The 21,298-nt window shown below is 44.7% G+C and overlaps 1 protein-coding gene across 2 annotated transcripts in view; it reads left to right on the top strand.

Annotated features, from left to right (window-relative positions):
• FAP (fibroblast activation protein alpha) overlaps positions 1 to 21,298 on the top strand; it is an 830,211-nt gene that overhangs the window by 483,392 nt on the left and 325,521 nt on the right. For both annotated transcript variants that reach the window (XM_086956603.1, XM_086956604.1), the window contains exon 18: positions 17,019 to 17,117. In XM_086956603.1, coding sequence (XP_086812729.1) covers positions 17,019 to 17,117 — 99 coding nt within the window. The remainder of the gene's footprint in view (positions 1 to 17,018; positions 17,118 to 21,298) is intronic.

Genomic DNA, 21,298 nt, shown 5'->3' on the forward strand with positions numbered 1-21,298 from the left:
ATCTGGGGCCACCTCATTCTTACTATTGTTTTAAGTTTAACGCTAGACAACGCTCCTCCTTTACCCCCAAAAGGGGAAAGAAAGAGAGAAAGAGAACAAAAAGAAAAAAAAACAACTCAGAAAGAGTAAAGCATTGCAAACCATGAGTTCATTTTTTTTTTTCAGGCCCTGGCCCCTGAAGAAATCTTCTTAAGAAGAGATTGTGCCTCTTCTAAGTCAGTAAACAAGTAACATTTTCCCTTGACCAGGACCTTCAACTTTGATTGCTGTGCAATCGAGGCTTGGGTGCCATTTACTTTAAATAGATGTAAAATTTTTACAAATTCTTTTCTCCTTCTTGCAGCTGCCGCTGTCATGTCAGAAGAGATCCTACATTTTGTTGTTTCTGACACCGAAAACTGTCGTTGTTGATAGGCTCTAGAAAGAATCCTCTCCTTAATCCTATTATCAGCAAAATTCAATAGAATAGTTCTTGGAAATGTTGAATTTGCAAAGCGCTGTGTCGGGACCAGATGAGCCCTTGTTATAGTCAAATCCCCCTCAAATTCAGGTAGAGCTGTATGCTGAATAAAAGAGCTGACCCACTGAATAGTGTCGGAGCCTTCTGTTCCTTCCGGAACCCCTACTATCCTTAGATTTGATCTTCTAGAGTGGTTTTCAAGCTCCTCCAGCTTGTTTTCAAGAGAGTTTTTCTTCTTGGCTGCCTCCCTAGCTTCTCCCGTGACCAGGTTCATTTGATCTTCAAGTGCAGAGATCCTAGATCCTGCCTCCTGTAGTCTATTAGGGAGTGCCAACATTGACTCCTCAAATTTGTCCATCCTTGAATGTAAGGCAGCTATCTCCACCTGCTGATTGTTTTTTATTTCTCGAATCTCATCAAGGATCAAATTCAGCATTTCACGGATATCTAGCTGATATCTCGCCTCAGATCCCGGGAGGTTGCCTTTTCCTACCAATAGATCTACATTGATACTCATATTTCTCTCATTAGGACTCAGCTACACCTCTTCTCCCTCTACTCCTTCTGCCCCAGATGTTCCGCTTTGTATCCTCTGTAATTGAGAAGAATCTTGTACAGAGTTCCCCTCATCCACCATCTCATTTATGAAAATTAAGGGAGATTGTGGTAGGGATAAGAGCAGAGGTTCAGGTCCCTGGTCATGGCTATGCGTCTTAGTCGTTTTTGTCAGACCAGAGTCTTCAGACCGTACAATGTTAGCTGGCAAGGCAGCAGGAACTGGGGCTATAGGGGATTGTGAGGGGAGAGACTTCGGAGTGGTTTTCTTTGCAAAGAGTGGAAAATACTTTATCTCCTTTCCTCCAATACCACTCTTATTTTTGGCCTCTCCAACCTGAGGTGGTGTTTCTGAAACAGATACCAAGGTAGAATCTGGCACTTCTGCTTCTAATTCGGATTGCGCAGTTATATTTAAGATGTTTTCCCGATCCACAACTGCCTTCTTTGGCTCAGTAACTTGCAGAGAGGTAGAAGAAAGGGGTAATTCATCTTCAGAGGACTCAAGCATGGTATCCTCAGCCGAGTTCTCTTCCCTATTTTTATCTTTATTTTCATCATTGTCCTTGGCTGCTTTTCGTGGAGCCTTACTGGCTAAGGCAAAGCGGGTCTTTGTTTTCTGGCGGGCAGCCAATTCAACTTTGTTAGGCTTAATAAACTCTTCTCCCTCCTTCTGAGGCTTGCCCATTATGCCCTTTAATTTAGCAGGAAAAAAACCCCTTTCCCTCCCTCCAGTTTTTCTTATATATTTATTTTTTCTGCCAGCCGTTACTCACAGTGTGTAAATGTTCCAAGATTCCTTATCCCTCCACCGCAGCAGCAGCAACTTGTTGTATCTTCTTCCTGAGTCTATTTGGTGCAAAGTTAACTGTGCTGCCCCTGCGCCGTCTTTAGGGCTTAATAGGCTCCAAGCCCCCACCTCAGTTCCAGCTCCAGCTCCAGCATTGGCAGGTATTCATCAGCAACCGCTTCAGCCGTTTCTGCGCGTTTCTTTGCGTCCTCAAACACTCCTGCCCTTGCAGAGTAGCATTCCTCAGGAACCGCTTACAAGCCACAAGCAACGAGCATCAAGCCCCGAGGAAGCCGTAAAAGCCGTAGGAGCTGTGTTTTTAAATCGGCAACAGCTTTACGGATAAATTCAAGCACCCCCCAGCTTCTCACTCAGTTCACGGGACGCCGGTGCCTCGGCCCCCGTGAAAAATTCGCACAACGCCGTAGGAGCAGAATCAAAGCTGCAGAAGCAGTCTGTCAGCTAGCGTTTCTCTGCCGCCATTCCAGTGCAGGGTCCCAGGTTACGGGTCACGGGAGGCTACACGGAGGCGTGGTACTCCGTAGCCTTTCCTAAAAACACTGAATGGGAACCTTGAAGGTAGTTTAAGAACTATGATGTACACTCATAGAACTCACAAAAGTTGTTGTCTCAGGGTCCACCAGAACAGTGTTTTAAACAAGAAGAGTTGGAATTTCATTTTGATTTGCTAGTTAGACCTTCTTTTGTGTCCCAATAACAGGCTGTCAGGCACTCGTGTGAAAGCTGGAAAGAGCTACAGGCAGGCAGAAGGCCATCAACCGACTGTCCACTGAGAACAAGTAGAAGCATATTGTGAAACGGATGTTTGTTTCAGTGATGTGGTGGGTCATCAGCAGGGACAAAAAGAGCTATGCTAGCCAGTATAAGGCGGATCCTGCAACCTAGTGCTTTTGAGTTAAACACTGAACAGACATGAACGAGATGACAGATACAATATCCTGGTGAAAGGGTGTCCAGAACGGGCAGTTGTTTGTGAAATGGAAAACTGCATTGAATTTGATATCTACGTAGAATCGTTTTAGGACTTTGCAGGGGTGATGTGCACTGGCAAACCAGCCAGTGCTTTGGAAATGGCATATGGAATGGCATGATGGAAGGGCCCTGCATAGCAGTGTGTTTGTGGAAAGATCTTGTCCAAGAGCGTGCTATGTTTTTCCCCCTGTGAACTTTTTTACAAACTCTGGAAAACTCACAAAGGTTGTGATGTAGATATTATGAGGAACATTTTGGCACTGTGGGTGTAATGCAACATTTCACTTTCAGTGGGACATACCTTACAAAGAATAGTTTTGGAAAGGAAACTGTTCTGCAATAAATGTTTTCCGAGAATTAATAAACTGTGCAAACCTAATGGAATGCTAAGTTTGTAAACTCCACTGGCAAAATTTATTTTGTTGACCTTTAGTCTTGTATTGGAAATGTGAAATCACTACCAACATTTTCAAATATGTGTTTCCCATTTATACAGTGCTCAGCAGTACATTTTTCTGGATTCTAAAACAAGAAACAAGGTAAACATTCTAAATGTGACTTTGGTCTAATTTTCACAAAATGAGCACAAGAGTGGATGAATCCTACCTTTATTTTTTTTAGCTACGATTTAACTTTTTCATTGCAGTAGTTTTGAAAATGAACCTTGAATTATACCAAAGGATGTACTACTGGGTTTTACAGCGCTTATTATATAATGACAGCACTGGCTAGCTGCTTTTCGTCGGGGTTTAAACACAACCAGTGCTATTACAAAGGTTGTGTAAACCAGTGCTTTTTGGCTCCAATTCTGATTGGCTTCAAAAACGCCCAACTATTTACCTCACAAGGAAAAATTAAGGAGTGCCAAAGCAGTACAATGACACACAAATGGCATAATGTGTGCTATTCATATGGTGTTGACTATGAAACTGAATGTTGTTTAAATACACTGGATGAATACTTCTCTCTTGTGTCTATTTATGTGGCCCCATACTGTAGCACCGTGTCTGGATGGTTGAGATTAACGGTAATGTGTTGGAAACCTGTAGTGCCTACTGCAAACTAAAGTGTTCCAAGGCAATGCAGCAGATGCCAGCACTCCGTCGGAAAAGCTAAGTTTGTCACCTGGCAGGTTTATTACCGGCAACACAGGTAGTCCCGGCCGTCACCAAAATAAGCAGAATTAACTAAATCCTGTTTTTCCCTCCTTATCTGAACAAACTTTAAGCAGAAAATATAAAAAGAAAGCCCTTCTAAATGTGTTCTAGAGATGCAGTAATGGCCCCTGATTAATAATTAAAAGAAACCAAGGCACAAAACTCAAATTATAAATTAATACATACGATTTTGATTAAAGCCCTATGTAGTATGTCCGGGCCTCTTCAGACAACAAAGCTGGGGCGGCTCCTCCGTTAGGGCGGAGGGGCGTTGCCCCAATTCTTTCTCGCAGTTCTAGAAGAAACATACAATGGTAAAACTACCATTTAATGTTTTTGCTTCTCGCACTGTGAGAAAGCAAAAGTGCCTGATTGTATGGCTCTGCTGGAAAGCAGAGAAGGCATGGCTAGCCTGCTGTTGTGGGCCCTGACTGCTTGGTCGGCCCTCTGGGGCCGACAAAAGCAGTCATGTGCACTCTCCTTTTTCTCTATGTAGGCTGCATGCAGCCTACATAGAGAAAATGGCCTCCCATTAGGCGCCCGGCTGGGCGCCGTCCCCACCAATCCTGATACTGCCTTTGTAGCGTTGTGATTGGCGGAGGGGAGGCAGGCTGCCTGTGGGTGGCTGCTTACTGAGGAGAGCTGCGCCTGCGGCAGCAGGAATTTTTTTAATTTTAATTAAACCCCACCTGCCTCTCCGACCCCGCCACGCGATCCCCCCCGCCCGCCTGTCATGCCCGCCCCGACTGACCTCCTTGCCCGAGGCCAACTCTTAAAACCAGTTTGAAGTGAAGAAGTACAGTAAGGTCTACACTTCTGGTCACTGCTGCAGTATGTGTGAGCCCTGAGGAGAAGAGCATCTTTCCATTGACGTACGGTTTAGGACCCGGTTACATGTTAAGGAGACAGATAATGCTGAGCGCCTGCCAGTTCGTTCAATGATAACTCACCTGTGGATGGCGCACCTGGATTTCAAGACATCCCCCTGTGCAGGTCTTTAAGTTGGGGGGGGGGTCTGTGGGGTCTATGCACTCCCAGTTTTTTTGGGGGGGGACCTCAAAATGGGTATCTAGGGGGCTCTATTTTCAGGCCTCAAAGGTAAGGTGACCAGAAGTTCCGGTGTTTGTTGGTGTTTTGGGTGAGCATGAGCGCACACTGCTTAAGCAAATCAAGCTAATGCACACCCAGTACCCCTGGCATCCCCACACCAGCTCAATCAGAGACGCAACTAGAGTGCCCACAACTCCTTGGTAGTGTTCTTTCATCGCACCTTTGTGTCGATGAATGGTAGCTCAAGTGTTAGAAACTGCCTACATTTTGATATCTCTTCTTTACTTCTGATCATGGGAAACTTGTTTGTAAAAGTCCAGTCAAACAAAAGTTAGACGTGAAATAATACAAATGCGTTTGCACAGAAGGAAATTTTATGTGACCGCATCATAACAAGAATGTGACAGCCCTATTATGCAAGTGTGAGAACAGCAGACTGATTTTGTGCGCTGCGACGCTGCCCTGCAGCATTGCCCAGTTGTTTGGAACACCACAAGCCTCTCAGTTTGTTTACTGCCAGTGTTAAAGCCACAGAGGGGCCGATTCAGTGTTCTGGCGACAAGCACCCACTGGCATACCCACGGGGCGATGAAGGGGAGGAGGGAGCATTTGCACTGAAAAAAACACCTGTGGGCACAGTAGTAGGAAGTGTGGAGATGCAGGGGCTCCAAGAAGGGGTGAAAAAACGTCAAAGAATCATTAACATGCAAATGGTCTTTTAAAGACCTGTGAAGTACTCGGGTGCGGAAGCCGTCTCAGCCTGGGCTGCCACACAGAGGGGGGGGGGGGGGGGGGAGGCTCTGAGGCGTTCTAGAGCTGACGGCTTGTCAGAGCAGGGGGTACTGCTACACTACTTAGCTTTATTGAGACGACGCCCCTACTAAGATAGGCCCCACCCATTTGAGGTTTTCCCCGCCCCTTTTAGAGCACCCCCAATTTGTTTTACCACTTAAAGCCCTGCCCATTGGGACGGAGGAGCCTGTAGTACTCCCACTCCCTCTGCACGGCATCTGTCCCTGCCCACTGCCACCCTCCCCACCCCACAACACACCTGCCCCCTTCTCCCCTGCACCGGTTTACCAACTGCTTAGAGCAGGTGATGAACTGAACCAGTTGTCTACACAGAATTGGCAATTCCTTGAGTAATTTGACCAGGTAAAGCTCGGTCTTCACAGTTATTCCCCATTATCTGGTGACTGCCTTGTAGTAGCCAGATGTATATACTGGGTCACGCGCCAGAAGTGTAAATTCCAGCCACACTGTATACTCGTACATAAATCCACGTTAGTCATACTCGGGCCTGAAATACCAGTGGAGTATACAAGCTTTGTGAGAAAATACGTGCCTATAACTGAGCAAAGTCATGCACATTTTACTCACTTCAAAATCATGAAAGCCTGAATCTGCCCTGCTTAGAATGAATCCCTGGTTCGGCAGAGATGTCCACAGTGAGCAATCTTATCGCACCAAGAGACCAATGTGCTTCCACTCTTTGCAGTCTTACACTTTTTCTTTTTTTTCATGAAGTACACATGTTATGAAGAGTTAGGAATGTAAATGTATTGAAACAGTGAGATGATTTTAAAAAGCGAAGCAAATTCTAAAACCATCTTTTCACAAAACAGGGCACCTTTTCTTCTCAAACACAGAGTCAGGCATTGTAGGCAATTGGGCATTTAGATGCGGATGAAGACCACAATACAGCGAGCTCAACAACAGCTACCTAAAGCCACTGTCAGCAAATGCAATATTTGATCTATGCCTCCAGCCACTAAGATGTTAGGCTTATGACTTTATGAGGAGAAACAGACTTTGTTTGCGTGTGCGTGCACAAAAATGTTGACCACGCAGGCCACAGAAGTACTTTAAAAAACTTTCTCATGCATGCTCCCAGATCCGAGGAGAGAGGCGGTGACCGAAAAAAACTGGCATTCGAGTGGTAAGCCGACGTCATGCCGTCACCCAGGCATCGAGATTTGATGCATGCGCAAATGCATATAAATGGCCTTCTGGTGCCTGGCTGTCTCACTATGTACCTTGGGCCAGCCAGATAGTGACGTACTTAAAAAGCTGATTATCATGTCAGAACATTAAAATAACAATAGTAAAATAAAATACACAGGAATGTAAAATGGAAACGAGGTGGGCTGGTAGCATCTTGAAGCTGCCGGCCATTGAAGCAATAAAATAGAATCAAAAAGCACTGAACAGGCCAATATGTCTGCCTCACTTTTTAGGTCGAGGCTATAGCGGCAGCGCGCATGCAGGCGTTCAGTATTCACTATGGCATGGAAGAAAACTAACATTGGAAGAGAAATATATTTGAATAAATCAGACTGAAGAAAAAAATTGAAAAACACGTGTTCGAACATCAATGAATCTTTTCAATTGAGTGCATCCTGGGGACGTTTTCCACTGTGAGGGATAACGCAAGTCTTGGGATTTACCTTCACCCTCTTAATCAGGAGGGTTAACCGAGTTGCACCTACCTACCATTTCACCCAGTCTACCCCAACTTTACCAGGTGTGCGATTGTCCTAAATCTATTGGATATCATATCCCCCTACTGAGGGCCTCTCCAGTCACCTCCAGAAAACTATGGCATAATCCAGCCTCAGCTGAGGCAGCAAGTGCTCTGTTAGAGATCACCTAGCCTGCCCCCTGATCATCCAGGAAGGAGATCTAAACTTGCCAGGCAGCATGAGTTTAAAAGACCTAAGCAAACAAAGTTTGTTGCCTCTGAAACTTCCTTGTACTTGGAATAATTGCCTAGGTTGGTGTTATTCTTTCCCCTCATGATCCTATTACTTGGCAGGAGGTAGTTAGCCTAGCTAGAACTGTAATTCCTGCCTACCTACTCTTCTTTCTTCTTACCACTTCTCTTATGCCCCCTATTTAACAGGGGTATGTATCTGTGTTGCATTTACTTTTATCTAAAAGATATTCACAGTCACCTTTAACTCCTGACTTCTACTGTCTCATGTCATTGTTCCATCTCTGATGGTTACCTTACCCGAGAGATACCCTTTCGAAATTAGAAGTTGCATTAGGTAAATAGAATACCCGAGGCAGCATTATTCATATTTCTGTTGGAAAAAAGTTACGGGAAAACGAAGAAGTAGTACTCAAGTATTTTTGTTACTCATTATTTTTCATGTCTCTTTCCAGATCCTCTCGTTGAGGGGGATGAAACCCTACTCAGGCAGCAACCACAATTCTTGTCAGAGTCCAAATTAACCTGGACATAACCCTCTGGTAACTTGTCAAAAAAGCACTCAGTCTTAACTTAGAGGAAATGTGCAAAGTATTTATGCAGTATATTTTAAAACATTATTTGACAACAAAACAAGAAAAATCCAATTAGTAGAACTGGATATATGCTATTTAAAATAGTTAAGGAAAAATAGTGCTTTATGGCACAAAGCACCAACTGTGGTTTTCCTGGTCAAGCCGAACTGGTTAAAAGCCACAAGTTGAGGTCATCTGCGATGCAGCGTAGGCCGAAGACAGGGGCTAAGTTAGGCCCATTGAACAAAGTAGCTTAAATCCTGGTTGTTGAGCGTTGCAAAGTTCCACATCCCAGATGTGTCAGGCAGCGGCAGGTGCAAGGTCCTAAGTCAAAGATTCATCACGCACCAGAAGTTCCGAGCAGCTGCAGGGTTATGATGCTCAGTCCTGTTTGAGGATCTGTCATGTTGCATCAGTTCTATTCCATCACAAACACGCCCAATCCAGTTCCTTTTCCTTTTTCCAACCTTAGATCAAATTCTTCATTATGATTTGGATTCTAAATATACAGAATAAACAGACTTTATTTGATTCCAACTGTTTTGGCGCTCCTGTTTTACATTCATTGTATATGGTGAAAATATACTCTTGGAACATAGTGCATCCCCACAGGGTAATAAATACCAGTGTTGTATATGTATGCAACTCTGGGCAATAGCTTGCTTAATCTCCACAACGGCCCCTCGCGGCGGGATGCCTGGCTTTCACCTTGTGGATACCCTGCCGGGGTATCTCACAGGGGAATACCAGGACGGGTTCCCTAAGCAAGCACATAGATGCCTGCGATGTGGGCGATTTGCGCTATATAAATACATGTACATTTACATTACATAATAGTTAAATTCTGAATTTATTTTGCTCCAAAAGACCTCAGAGACCAATACTCTTTCATTCCCGCATTGTACTCAGGTCTGGTGATGATTTTTGGGTTACCCCATTATTTGTAACGGACATTCAGGAAGGGGCTGAAAACCTGGCTGTTTGCCACATAGGCCAATACACATCCTCCAGCAGAGTATCTTCAGGCCCACTTCCAAGGGGCCAGGACTGGGTTAGCACCACAAGGGGGGGGGTAGGACTTACAGCAGGCAGTGTCCTGGTGCAAGGTTCAAGATGTTTGGAGCCTTTTCTGTCTCCGGGGATCTGATCATCCAGCCAACCTACTAGCCCTTAGGGTCACTTTGGTGGTCCTGGATTCATGATGCAGCCCCAGTCCTTCTCACTCAAAAACCATCTTACAGAAGAGCAGCACAACAGTCTTTCTGAGTATCCCCCAGGTCTAAATGTGAACTGAAGAGTTGGGTCTGAGGGTCCAATATATATACTTGGTGTCAGCATTGAAGTGGGAGAAGCTTCTAGCATGCTCCTTCTTCAGAAGAGTTTGGAATTTCCTCTTGGCCTCAGCTTGTCTTGGGGCAAAATAGAATGATGTGAAACTCCCCGACCCCGCCACCGCCAGAGCCAACCTACACGAAGGGATGAAAGAGGTAGCCGAATTGATGAAGAACAGCCGCCTGAAACTGAACTCGGACAAGACGGAAGTCCTCATCCTGGGATCCTCACCCTCCGCCTGGGACGACTTCTGGTGGCCCCCCGCCCTAGGCAACGCACCCAAACCAACGGACCACGCACGCAACCTGGGCTTCATCCTGGACTCCTCCCTCTCCATGACCAGACAAGTCAACGCCGTCTCCTCGTCGTGCTTCAACATCCTATGCATGCTATGCAAGATCTTCCGGTGGATCCCCACGAGACCAGTAAGACGGTCACCCAAGCCCTCGTCACCAGCCGACTGGACTGCGGCAACTCCCTCTACGCCGGAACCACCGCCAAACTCCAGAAGAGACTCCAGCGGATCCAGAACGCCTCAGCACGACTCATCCTGGACAACCCCCGTCGCAACCACATCTCCGGACACCTGAGAGACCTGCACTGGCTCCCGGTCAACAAGAGAATCACCTTCCGTCTCCTCACCCTGCACACATAGCCCTGCACAACCAAGGCCCAGGATACCTCAACAGCCGCCTCAACTTCTACGCTCCCAAACGCCAGCTTCGATCGACCGGCCACGCCCTCGCCGCCGTCCCCCGCATCCGAAGAGCCACCACAGGAGGAAGGTCCTTCTCCTACCTCGCCGCCAAGACTTGGAACTCCCTCCCGACCCACCTCCGCCTGACCCAGGACCACCTCGCCTCCAGGAAGCAGCTCAAGACCTGGCTATTCGAGCAGTAGCGGACCCCCCCCTCCCCTAGCGCCTTGAGACCCTCCGGGTGGGTAGTGCGCTATAAAAATGCTTTGATTGATTGATTGATTGATTGATTGTAAGTGTGCTGAGACAGACCCTTTGTGATGTATAAGTGTGGAGGTGACAGCTCCTCCCCCTCATCAAGTCAGAGATAGCCCACCCTGCCAACTTATATACCCCCCATTGTCTGGGAGCAATACATAAAGACCAATTGCCAGCCACACCTAGCCATGCTATCCAGAATACATGCTAAGGAACCAAATGGTTAGGACAAGAAAATGAAAACTTTCTAAAAATGACATTTTCAGAATTGAAACTTAAAATCCAAAGTTACCATTAAAATGGTTTTAAATTACAGTTCTTTAGAGACTAATCTCAATATTCCTACCTGCTTTCAATTGAAAGTTATCACTTAATAAATGTAATAAGGTAGATGAATGTTATCTTATAGGAGAGACAGGCCTTGCAGGAGTGAAAAAACAATGTAAGAGTTTTTCACTATAAGGACAAGTAAAAGTCAAAAGTACATGTGCAACTTTTCAAATACTTGGAACCCTGCCCTATAGCTTCGTTTGGGCCTAACCAAGGGTGACATCTGTATTAAAAAGGAACATATATGCCAGGCAAAAACATTTATATTGTTAGGTCGAAATGGCAGTTTAAACTGCACACACAGGTTGCAATGTCAGGCCTTTGACATGTTTGAAGGGCTACTTAAGTGAATGGCACAATGAGTGCTGCAGGCCCACTATGTTATGATATGTTAAATAGGTCTTTTATAGCGCACGGCTACTCCAAAGGAGTGTCCCGGCGCTTTATATTTCATGACCTGAAAGAAAACAGACAAACATAACAATATAAGTTAAGAAGGAAGGCTCACGAAGTTCAGAAACTAAATCAGGAAATCCCTAGCGGGGAAAGAGCCATGTCTTTAGGCCCTTCCTGAACGCCAGCAGATTAGATGTAGAGCGCAGGGTCAAAGGTACGGAGTTCCACAGCTGCGGGGCTAGCAGCCTAAATGAGCGCCCTCCAATGCGGGCTTTTTTTACTCGGGGCACCACAGCCAGGAAGAAGGACACCGATCTCAAGGATCGTGCCGGATGGTAAAAGGCGAGCCTCCTTTGCAAATATTGGGCTCCCGAGGCATGCAAAGCCTTGTGGGCCAATGTCATGGCCTTGAATGCTATCCGCTTCCGGATAGGTAGCCAATGGAGCAATTGTAATAGGCTAGAGGCACTGGCCCGCGTGTGGAGGCGAAGATGGCTCGTGCCGCTGTGCTCTGGGCCACCTGCAGGCGTTGCAAGAGGTACTCCGGCAGGCCAAGATATAGGATGTTCGAATAATCCAATCTTGAGCCGATTAAGGCCTGAACTATCGTCCTCCTATGCTCCTCAGAGAGCAAAGGGAAGAACTTCCGGAGCATCCTGAGGATGCCAAAGCAAGTTCCTGTGAGAGCCAGAACCTGGGATTCAAGCGTCAGCCCGTTATCGATTTTAATTCCCAAGTTCTTGGCTGACTGGGACGAATGAGCTGGGGGGAACATATCGGCGGGCCACCACCCATGCCAGTCCGGATCAGATGGACAGCCGAAGAAGAGTATCTCAGATTTATCTGAGTTGCACTTGAGGCTGTTTTGCTGGAACCATTTAAAAACAGCCCCAAAGGCACTCACGGATACTCTCTCCATCGAAATCTTCTCCCTTCTGGCAGGTGAAGAGAAGCTGGGTATCATCGGCATAGGATACGATCTGGGCCCCGAAAGATTCCACCAGTGTCGCCAATGGGGTCATGAAGATGTTAAATAGAGTTGGGCTCAACATAGAGTCCTGAGGGACTCCGACTCCCAGTGGCGACATCTCGGCGGAGCCAGGGGAGGCCCAGACCGTTTGTCGGTGGTCGGCTAGAAATGAACGAAACCAGCTGAGCACTGTCCCCCTCAGACCGATTTCATGGAGTCTTGCAAGGAGACCCTCGTGGGGGACGGTGTCGAAGGGCGCCGACAAATCAAGCATGACCAGCATAGCTTTGCCTCCTGAATCCAGCGCCTCCTTGATGGCCTCAGATACCTCCAACAGCGCCGTCTCAGTGATTAAATTGGGGCGGAAGCCAGATTGAGAGGCATGTAATAGCTCGTGAGACTCCAAAAAATTGGAGAGCACACCATTTACATGCTTCTCCAGGATCTTAGCCAATGCAGGAAGAAGCAAGATGGGCCTGTAATTGGCGGGGACTTCCGGGGCAAGGCTCGGTTTCTTAAGGAGGGGGATGACCATAGCCTGCTTCCATGTCTGCGGAATTACCCCCTGACTCAGGGAAAGGTTCAAAAGTGGGTTGGCCAGAGGATTGACAATAGCTGCCATTTTAGCTAGGAATTTGGCCGGGCAAGGATCAAGGGGTGAGCCAGATTTGAGATTCGTCATGAGTGTCAGCGACGGGAAAACTGCCAGGACTGGGCCTGATGTAATGGGATGGACTGACCCATCTAGGAGGCTCGGATAAACATCAACAGGCCTAGTAGGAAAGGAGTCCTGTATCAACCTGATTTTAGTGGTGAAAAAGTTGGCAAGGGTGGCAGCCCATGTCTCAGAGGGGGCAGCCTGAGCTGAGTTAGGGCGCAGGGTCGTAAATTCCCTAACAATCGAGAAAATCTCCTTATGGGAGTTTGCTGCATCCTCGATTCTCCTAGCAAAATAGCATTTTTTCTCCTGGAGAATTTCCCGATGGTAGGCTTTGACCATTGATCTATAGGTAACCCTCGCCTCAGCATCGTACTGAGACCGCCACGCCCTTTCGGCAACTTTACACTGCTTACGGGAGTGCGCCAGTACTTCGGTGAACCAAGGGGCCGAGACCCGTTTCAAAGTGGTACGGGGGAGTCACAGGGGCTAGATCATTCAACCTAGTAGCATTTATTTACAGGCCTTGGGTACATTTAGTACCACTTTACTAGGGACATGCAAGTAAATTAAATGTGCCAATTGGGTGGAAGCCAATATTACCGTACTTTAGGGAGAGAGCATAAGCACTGTACCACTGGTCAGTAGTGTTAAAATGTTCAGAGTCCTAAGGCTAGAAAAAACGAAATCAGCAAAAACAGGAGGATGGAAGGCAAAAAGAAGGGGGAAAACACACCAAGGATGTCAGGTCCAACACTCTGGATCTTGTTCTTATCTGTTTCCCTTCACCTGTAGAGGCACCTCTTGGCTTGTGCGTGGTGCAAGCCGAAGGCCCTCCTCTTAGGTGGAAAGTCAAATCCTCTCATCACTCCTGTTGGAAATTATCATTTTTTGTGTGGTATTTGTCCAGATTGTTGCCTTGACTGTTTTGTTTGCCATGCACTTTACCCCTGCTAAGTAGGGGTAAAGTGCCTGTGATCCCCCTTTAAACATGATGAAATTCATATACAGCTGGTTGGCACATTTGACTTCCCTATAAGTCCCATGAATATAGTATAAAGTGTATCCAGGACTTGTGAGTTAAATGTTACCAGTGGACTGCAGCACCCATTATGCCACCAATTGCAGTGACACAGCAAACTCGACCCCAGGCCTACCACTGTATGTTGACAGTGCATTCAAAAACTACTATTCCAACTTGCCAAAATAAATCCTCTTCACAAGCCTAATCCTTCCTTTAAAATATTAGTAAATCACCCATAAGGTAGATTTTAATGCTCAGAAGGCAGAGTGCATGGTATTCAACAGTGAATATGTGATGTAACAAGGAGATCAAAATTATTGCGGTATGTTACATCTCTGTTTTTACAATGTAAGTCATCACAACGAATTGCACTGGAGGTCGCTGGACTAAGGAATAGTAAGATTTACTATTTCATCACCAGTCTGCATACAGTAGGGAAGGTGTTGGAATAGTAAATCTTACTATTCCTTAGGTTATAGCGCCATCCAGCGTAAGTCGATGTAACGACTTGCGTTGTAATGGCTGTGTTGCAACTTCATTGCGGTGTACTTACCGCAATGTAAAGGATGTTTCCCTTCAAAAGTAGGACCTGTAAACACTTAGGGGCCTATTACGATGTCAAGCAGCCAGAAATGGGACAAACGGTTTCCAGTCGGCGGTCCCGACCACTTCATTATGATGTGACCGCACATGATGCGGTCACATACTGACATTACCCTATTAAAGCATGTGTTAAGGCCGTAAACCGGCATTAGTACATGCTCCTATAGGGAGGTGTGAGGTGGTGTTAATCTCTGCACCGATGCTAGGGCCCCCCAAACACAATTTTTCCAAAAGGGTTTCCATGTTAAAAAGGACGGCATGGAAACACTGCCGGAAACTGTGCATCGTAATCTGGACGGCATAAACCTCCGTCCATTTGGATTACGTGCTGGTTTCGACTGGTCGACGGGCTTGTTGAGCCTGTCGGAAGCCAGCCGGAATGACTGGTCAGTTTCTATTCTGATAGGCTGAGTTAAAATCAGCCGGTCTGAATTGAAACCGATGATGTCGGTCATAAGGCCTTCGACCTGAGGTCGGAGGTCTTAAAACCGACTTCGTGATAGGCCCCTAAATGTTACACATGCCTTTACAGGAAAAAGCCTAAAAACAATTCTCATTGTGGTAAAGCTGGCTGCTTCCGTCGTAACTCCTATAAATCCTTGAGGAGTAGCGAGGGTTAATCAATCCAGCATGTATCCTCCCTTTATCAACAATCTCCTACAAAAAAACTTACTGTTCCCTAACAAAGAAGGGACACCAGCATATAAAATGGATCTGGACCAGTCTTGGTCATTAAACATAGCTCCTTTTAGTAGCACAAGCCCTCACCCATCAATGGTGGCATGTTTCATCATCGGGCTGTACTCCTCCTTGCGACGGCACTGCAATGCCCAACGGCCCACAAGGGGGCACTTTGCACCACATCTTTTAGTAATGTCTCTAGGCCAGAAACATAAGTTTAAGTGAGTTATGAATCTTAAGGTCAATGTAAGTTGCTATTTATACAATTAAAATGAACTAAGGCTCTCCTTTTTCCTATTTTTTTCTTAGAGTCTCTGTCAAGACTTAAAACCACACAATAATCACAGGGCTAATTTTGATTCCCTGATCAAAGTAACAGTCATAGTTTACTGTGCTTACTGTAACTTGTGCCCCAAAATGCATTGCTTAAGAATTCACATATCACTGATGACATCATCCAGTCATTGGAACAGTGCCCTATAGGGCTTGTGGATTGGAAGTAATTCAACGTTTAACATCTGTGGGCAATATTCTTCGATCAGTAATGTGACAATGGACATAATCTTTGATCAGATGCTGAACATGTAGCTTATCTTTCAAGTCACCCATGTTGCTGAATGTTATCCTTTTCATTAGTGATATTCACCCAACCCACAAACAAAATGCCTCATAGACTTTAATAGGGTCTCTGCCATTTTAAGCCTTGAAATCCCTCCAAAAAGAAATGTAGCTTATTTACCTTAAGGGGATTACCGTGTTAAAGGTTTAACATGTCCTGCAATTTTAAGTCAAGAGGGGGGCAGGTATGCATATGCCACTGAAAAGGCACCTTTTGCCAAGCCCTATGGACAACCCTCCATAGTTTTCAAAAACACAGTACACACATTCCTGAGATGGGCACAATGGTATACAACCTTAGCTTGATGTGTACAATCCAGTGTGAGATAAACCATCTCTAAGTGGGTAACCCCTATATTCCACATTATTCAAAAACCTGCAATGCCTCAAAATTGTCAGCGATGGTCTGGAAATAGATATCCACAGCTTATAGACATCCTTGTTACATAGAATTTCTCTAACATGTATTGCAACGATTTAACATGAGCACATGCCCAGATATCCACTGTCAACAGAAGCATTGGGCTTTCTCACAGATATTTTGCAACAGGCGTTGAGTCACAACCTATTTTGAAACATAACTCTGGACAACATCAGGTGATACAGTGGTGGGCGGCATGGGTGTGTGAGATGCCTGAACAATCAAGTAGGTGAATGGTGATTATTTTAAATAGAGAGTCAAGTGGACTGGTGTTAAAGGAAAGGGACAAGGCAGAGACAGAGCAAGGTAAAGAAATAGTTCCTCATGCTTTGCAATGTTTTGACAGTATAAGAATGCAGCTGATCCAGTAAAAAATTTAGTAGGACTGAAATACTGTTTGGATGAGCCAAAAACAAGAATAGGGAAGAAAGTCATTCAATAAGGAGCAAGGCACCGAGATAGACATATTTGCCATGCAATCTTGAGCAAGGGACTGACAGAATGCATGCCTTAAGTACATTATATTATAGACAGTGAATTTAAAGCAAAATATTCCTAAAGCCGTTCGTATGCAAGACCTAAAATTGAAAGAAACTCAATGTTAAGGTTGCATGAGTTGTTCAATTGGTAGATTACTGCAGATAAAAAATTTATCTAAACTGCTTTTGAAATACGATGCTGGTTCGACTACCCAAGATAATTACACACAATACTTAACTATGAAATATTTTATTTAGAGCTCAACATCTTGGAAGACAATAAAGACCTGGAAACTGGGATTCAAAAAATCCAAATGCCCACAGAGGAAATAAAGACAATTGAACTGGATGGAATGAGTAAGATATTTAATTCTAAATGTGCTTCTATTGTGCATTTTCAATATTTTTGTCTGTATTATATGAATCTTACATTGGTTTAACACCAGTTAAACGTGATTTTGATTCCATGTTGGTCTTCAATCAATGAGTAATCTCTCTTTATATGGATTTCATCAAACATTGCGATCTCTCATGAGCCCCTTTTGCGCTGAACCAAGAACAACCAATACTATCATGTAGTGTCTTCTACTCTGGTTAGGAAGACTCCTGCACGGACCTTAGTTATTTCAGACATCTGCACGATGGTCAGCTTTTCCCCTCAACTTGAGATTCCGCTGGCCCTTAAGTTTTGCATCTTTGCAACATTAGTTCTTGCAGGTCACAACAGTGCTATCCTCCTGTTTTACTTACAGCAACAGCATGTATTGAGGATGCCTAGGAATTCTGGCAACATATCCAAGTGGGAACAGAAAGCAGTTTATTGTGTGGATAGCTGGATCGATGAAAGTACATGCATAACATATCACAACATGTGTATTTGTAAATCGCACGTTCACCCTAACAGGGTCTCTTGGCGCTGAATAACAGATGTTTATTGTTACCCAACGGTACTCAAAAACTGTGCATAGATGGTCCCACTTGGTCACCCTAGGCTAGTGAAACACTTGGAATCTTATCAGCACATCCCCGAAAGAAGATTTCTGAATGCTCCCCCTCAAGAGATGGTCCTTTAAGAATAACCACATAAGAGACACTTCAAAAATACTAAACATCCTAGAAACAACAACAAAAGTTTTGCTTATGCTTAAATACTGGGAAAGTCGGGATTTCTACTCTAGAACCAGAATAGCATTTTCTAGAATCCCGTCACAGGTCGACTAGACCTTTTTACCTGTCATAGAGTGTAGAGGGCAATCTTTCTTACCAGTATAACATCAATTTGAACGATCCCCATTACTTTCCCAAAAGAACCACTGACATAAGGTCGAGTTTAAAGATTTATTATAAAGCCAAAAACAGTTGTGTATATAAACACCTCAGTAAAAGATTCAGGAGATAAACAGGCACTAATACAAACATAATTCTACGGAAAAGTCTTAATCGACTAAGAAACAATACAAGTATAAGCTCCAAAATCATCAGACTAACAAGAATTGCTATAACTTGAGTCTTGGTAGGCATCGGAAAAGGAAAGAATGAATCCAGATTAATCTGTCCCTACACTATACTAAGTGACATCCCTACTTAACAAGGTTCCCTCCTACCAAAGGAGTCAGCTGTGGTGACTTCCAAAGAAGCACACTCACTTTGTTCGGACTTAGCCTAAGAACCCATCTCGCATAGCAAAGCTCTCTGCCTGACCAACATCTTCCTTCGCCCTCATGCGCTCCTGCTCTCTCCTCCTACGGGGTGCTGTCCCTAATACAAACCCCACAATATGGGCGACAGGCCCTAGGGTACGCCCCTCTCAAAGGTATTAACTTTCAGAAAATTCCATTATGACATCTTCATCCTTGTTCGTTGAAAAACGTCCTTGGGTCCCAGAGCCTTCTCCTCTTGAAGTTGCTTCCCTAAATTCCGCAGCCACTCCTCCATGTCTGGGACTACCATCCTAACGCTCATACACAATGGGCCCTTCTTCTACTATCTCTAGTTAACTTTGCACCTGCAAAAGAACGCACATAAATCGGTTCACAGTTTCATGCTACTTGCAATTATTTTTCTGAAGCAACCTTCTATGATTTAATATGAAGTGAAACATTCTCAGTTCGGCCTACACAGTCTTTCTCCCCACCTGGGCCTCTGCACATTCTGGGTATCACATCCTAACATTGGCAAAACATTTTCGTTCATTAGGCCTTCATCATTATAGCAAAAGAATACATTTTCTAACTTAAACACTTCTATGTCGTTATATGAATACAATACTGAACTTCTAGTAAAGCATCTTAATACACTAATGACTTATTGACCATCTTTTAATTGGATTAATACTTCACTGCAAACAATATTTCTAGATTTACGTGGCATTAGTACTTTCAAAACACTCTACATTACTCCAGGTAAATCCTAGTACATTATTTCGTAGCCCTACACCACATCTAAACATGATTATAATCCTTTATATATGCGGGTGCTGATTACTCATGAATATGGTGCACCCCTACAATTTTCTAACTCCGTTTTGCGCTCTCTCAGTCCCCCCTTTGATGACCTGTGTCATCACCACCAACCCAACATTCCTTAGGGTAGGGACCGAGCTACACAGCACTTGTCGCAAGTTTCCCTCGCTTGAGCATCTCTAATGCCCTTAGACTTCGATATTGGTTGTCTTGCAAGTTCTCCATTCTCTGCTCTTGCACTCTCATCGATCTTGTCAACCTATTTGACCTATACCATTTGTACAATCTCAGCAAACCCCATAATCCGATCACACATACCACTATGATGATAAGGGGTTTCAGTAAGTATCCAAGGAAACTCCTTCCCAGGCCTGCAAACCAGTTTCCAACACTTCCAAATCCTTTACCAACTTTTTCCCATGCATTCTCTTGCGTCAAATCCTCAATTTCGTAATGAATTGCAGTAATGTTACGTATATATTCCTTCAGATCCTTGGAATTATCTGGAATATACGTGCAACATTCCTGAACTTTCAAAAGTTTACAGACTCCGCCCTCTTTCGCCATAAGGAAGTCTAAAGCAAGACGGTTCTGCAAAACCATTGTCCTTATCGACAACATCTCACCCTCAATGAACACTAATGACTTAGCCGTACTCATTGACAGTTCATCCACTACAGTTGCCAACCGCCGTATCTTCACGTCATTCAAGATCACTCCCAACATTGGTATTGCAGCTCCAAACACATCCCCCACTATTGCACCAGCACTCTCTCCTCGCTTCACCCTCGTCAAGTGTCCACCTTCCACCAGAGCAAAGTCCTCGGTGTGGTATATCTTAGGAAAAATAATCGCCAGGTAACATGTCCCATACCACTTATCCGGCAACCTCACGTATGCATTTTTCCCACAGAAAAAGTACACCGTAGGGATCACTTGTACCACACTCTTCAGGAAATCCTTGGTGTAATATTCTAATGTGAAGGTGTGTTCACAAGTTGTCTGGCCCACATATACATTTTCACAATACGTCTTTGGTCTGTGAAGGCACAACTTCCCTTTCTGTACCTCATCCAATGCTATCGGACCATAGCTTCCCCTTGTCTTATGCAACTTCTCCTCATCCGTTCAATCTACTTTACCTTGGCCTGACGCCTGCAACTGCTTTTGCTTTTGGTACCTATCCTCTACCTGTTCTATGAACTTCTTCTCTACCTCTGCCAATGAACAGGTCAAGTTGTGCCGATGAGCATATGAGGTGTCTATTTCTCGTGCTGGAATGAAAAAGTATCTAAGTCTATCCTCTGACTTATAATAATCCCATTTGTTCAAGTGCTTATAATTTGGGACTTCCGGTAGCACAGCGTCATAATTCGAAAAGAAATATTCAAAATGATTCCGCCCATAAAATATGCTAAGCAGCAAACTACATGAAATTCCATATGTCAATGGCAGGTGATGGTATCTAATACCCTCGTCTACTGAAGCTGGCAACTGCATACACACATAACAATCTTTCGCATCCATCGCATCAATGTACTCATACAACAACTTTGCATACGCATTCTTTCCAAAGTTTCCTTTAGACAAATCTGCATGTAATCTACGGCTTTCTTCTGCTAGCAAAGCTTTCTCGGCTCCTATGTTAACCTCTTTCTGGCTAGGAGTGGTAGGTGTAGGCGTTCCCTCGACCTCCGCTTCCTGCTCTTGTGGTGCTAAATAAGAAACTAAAACTACTAAAAATATAAAGAATATCACTACTCCTATAAGCGTGCCTATAATACATTTTGCCCTATGAGTCAGGTTCCCAGCCTCCATGGTCTCAAACAGTGCGATTCGTTTTTAGCAGCAACACAAAGTTTTTTTTTTCTTGGCTTTGTGAATCGAACCACACCTGGAAGCAGAAATCCCCTTTCAATTCTTCATTTCCATTCGCATTCAGGCGACCCTGACCCTTCTCCGTCCTCTAAGGGATGTCCCTAAATTTCTTCTTCTTCCACTCGGCTCTAAGTAAAATTCAACAGCTATTTACAAAGTCTTTACTGATCAATGATGATATTTTCTCCAACTGCACAT

This window comes from Lissotriton vulgaris, chromosome 2_1 (genome assembly GCF_964263255.1).
Source record: "Lissotriton vulgaris chromosome 2_1, aLisVul1.2, whole genome shotgun sequence".
Lineage (NCBI taxonomy): Eukaryota > Metazoa > Chordata > Amphibia > Caudata > Salamandridae > Lissotriton > Lissotriton vulgaris.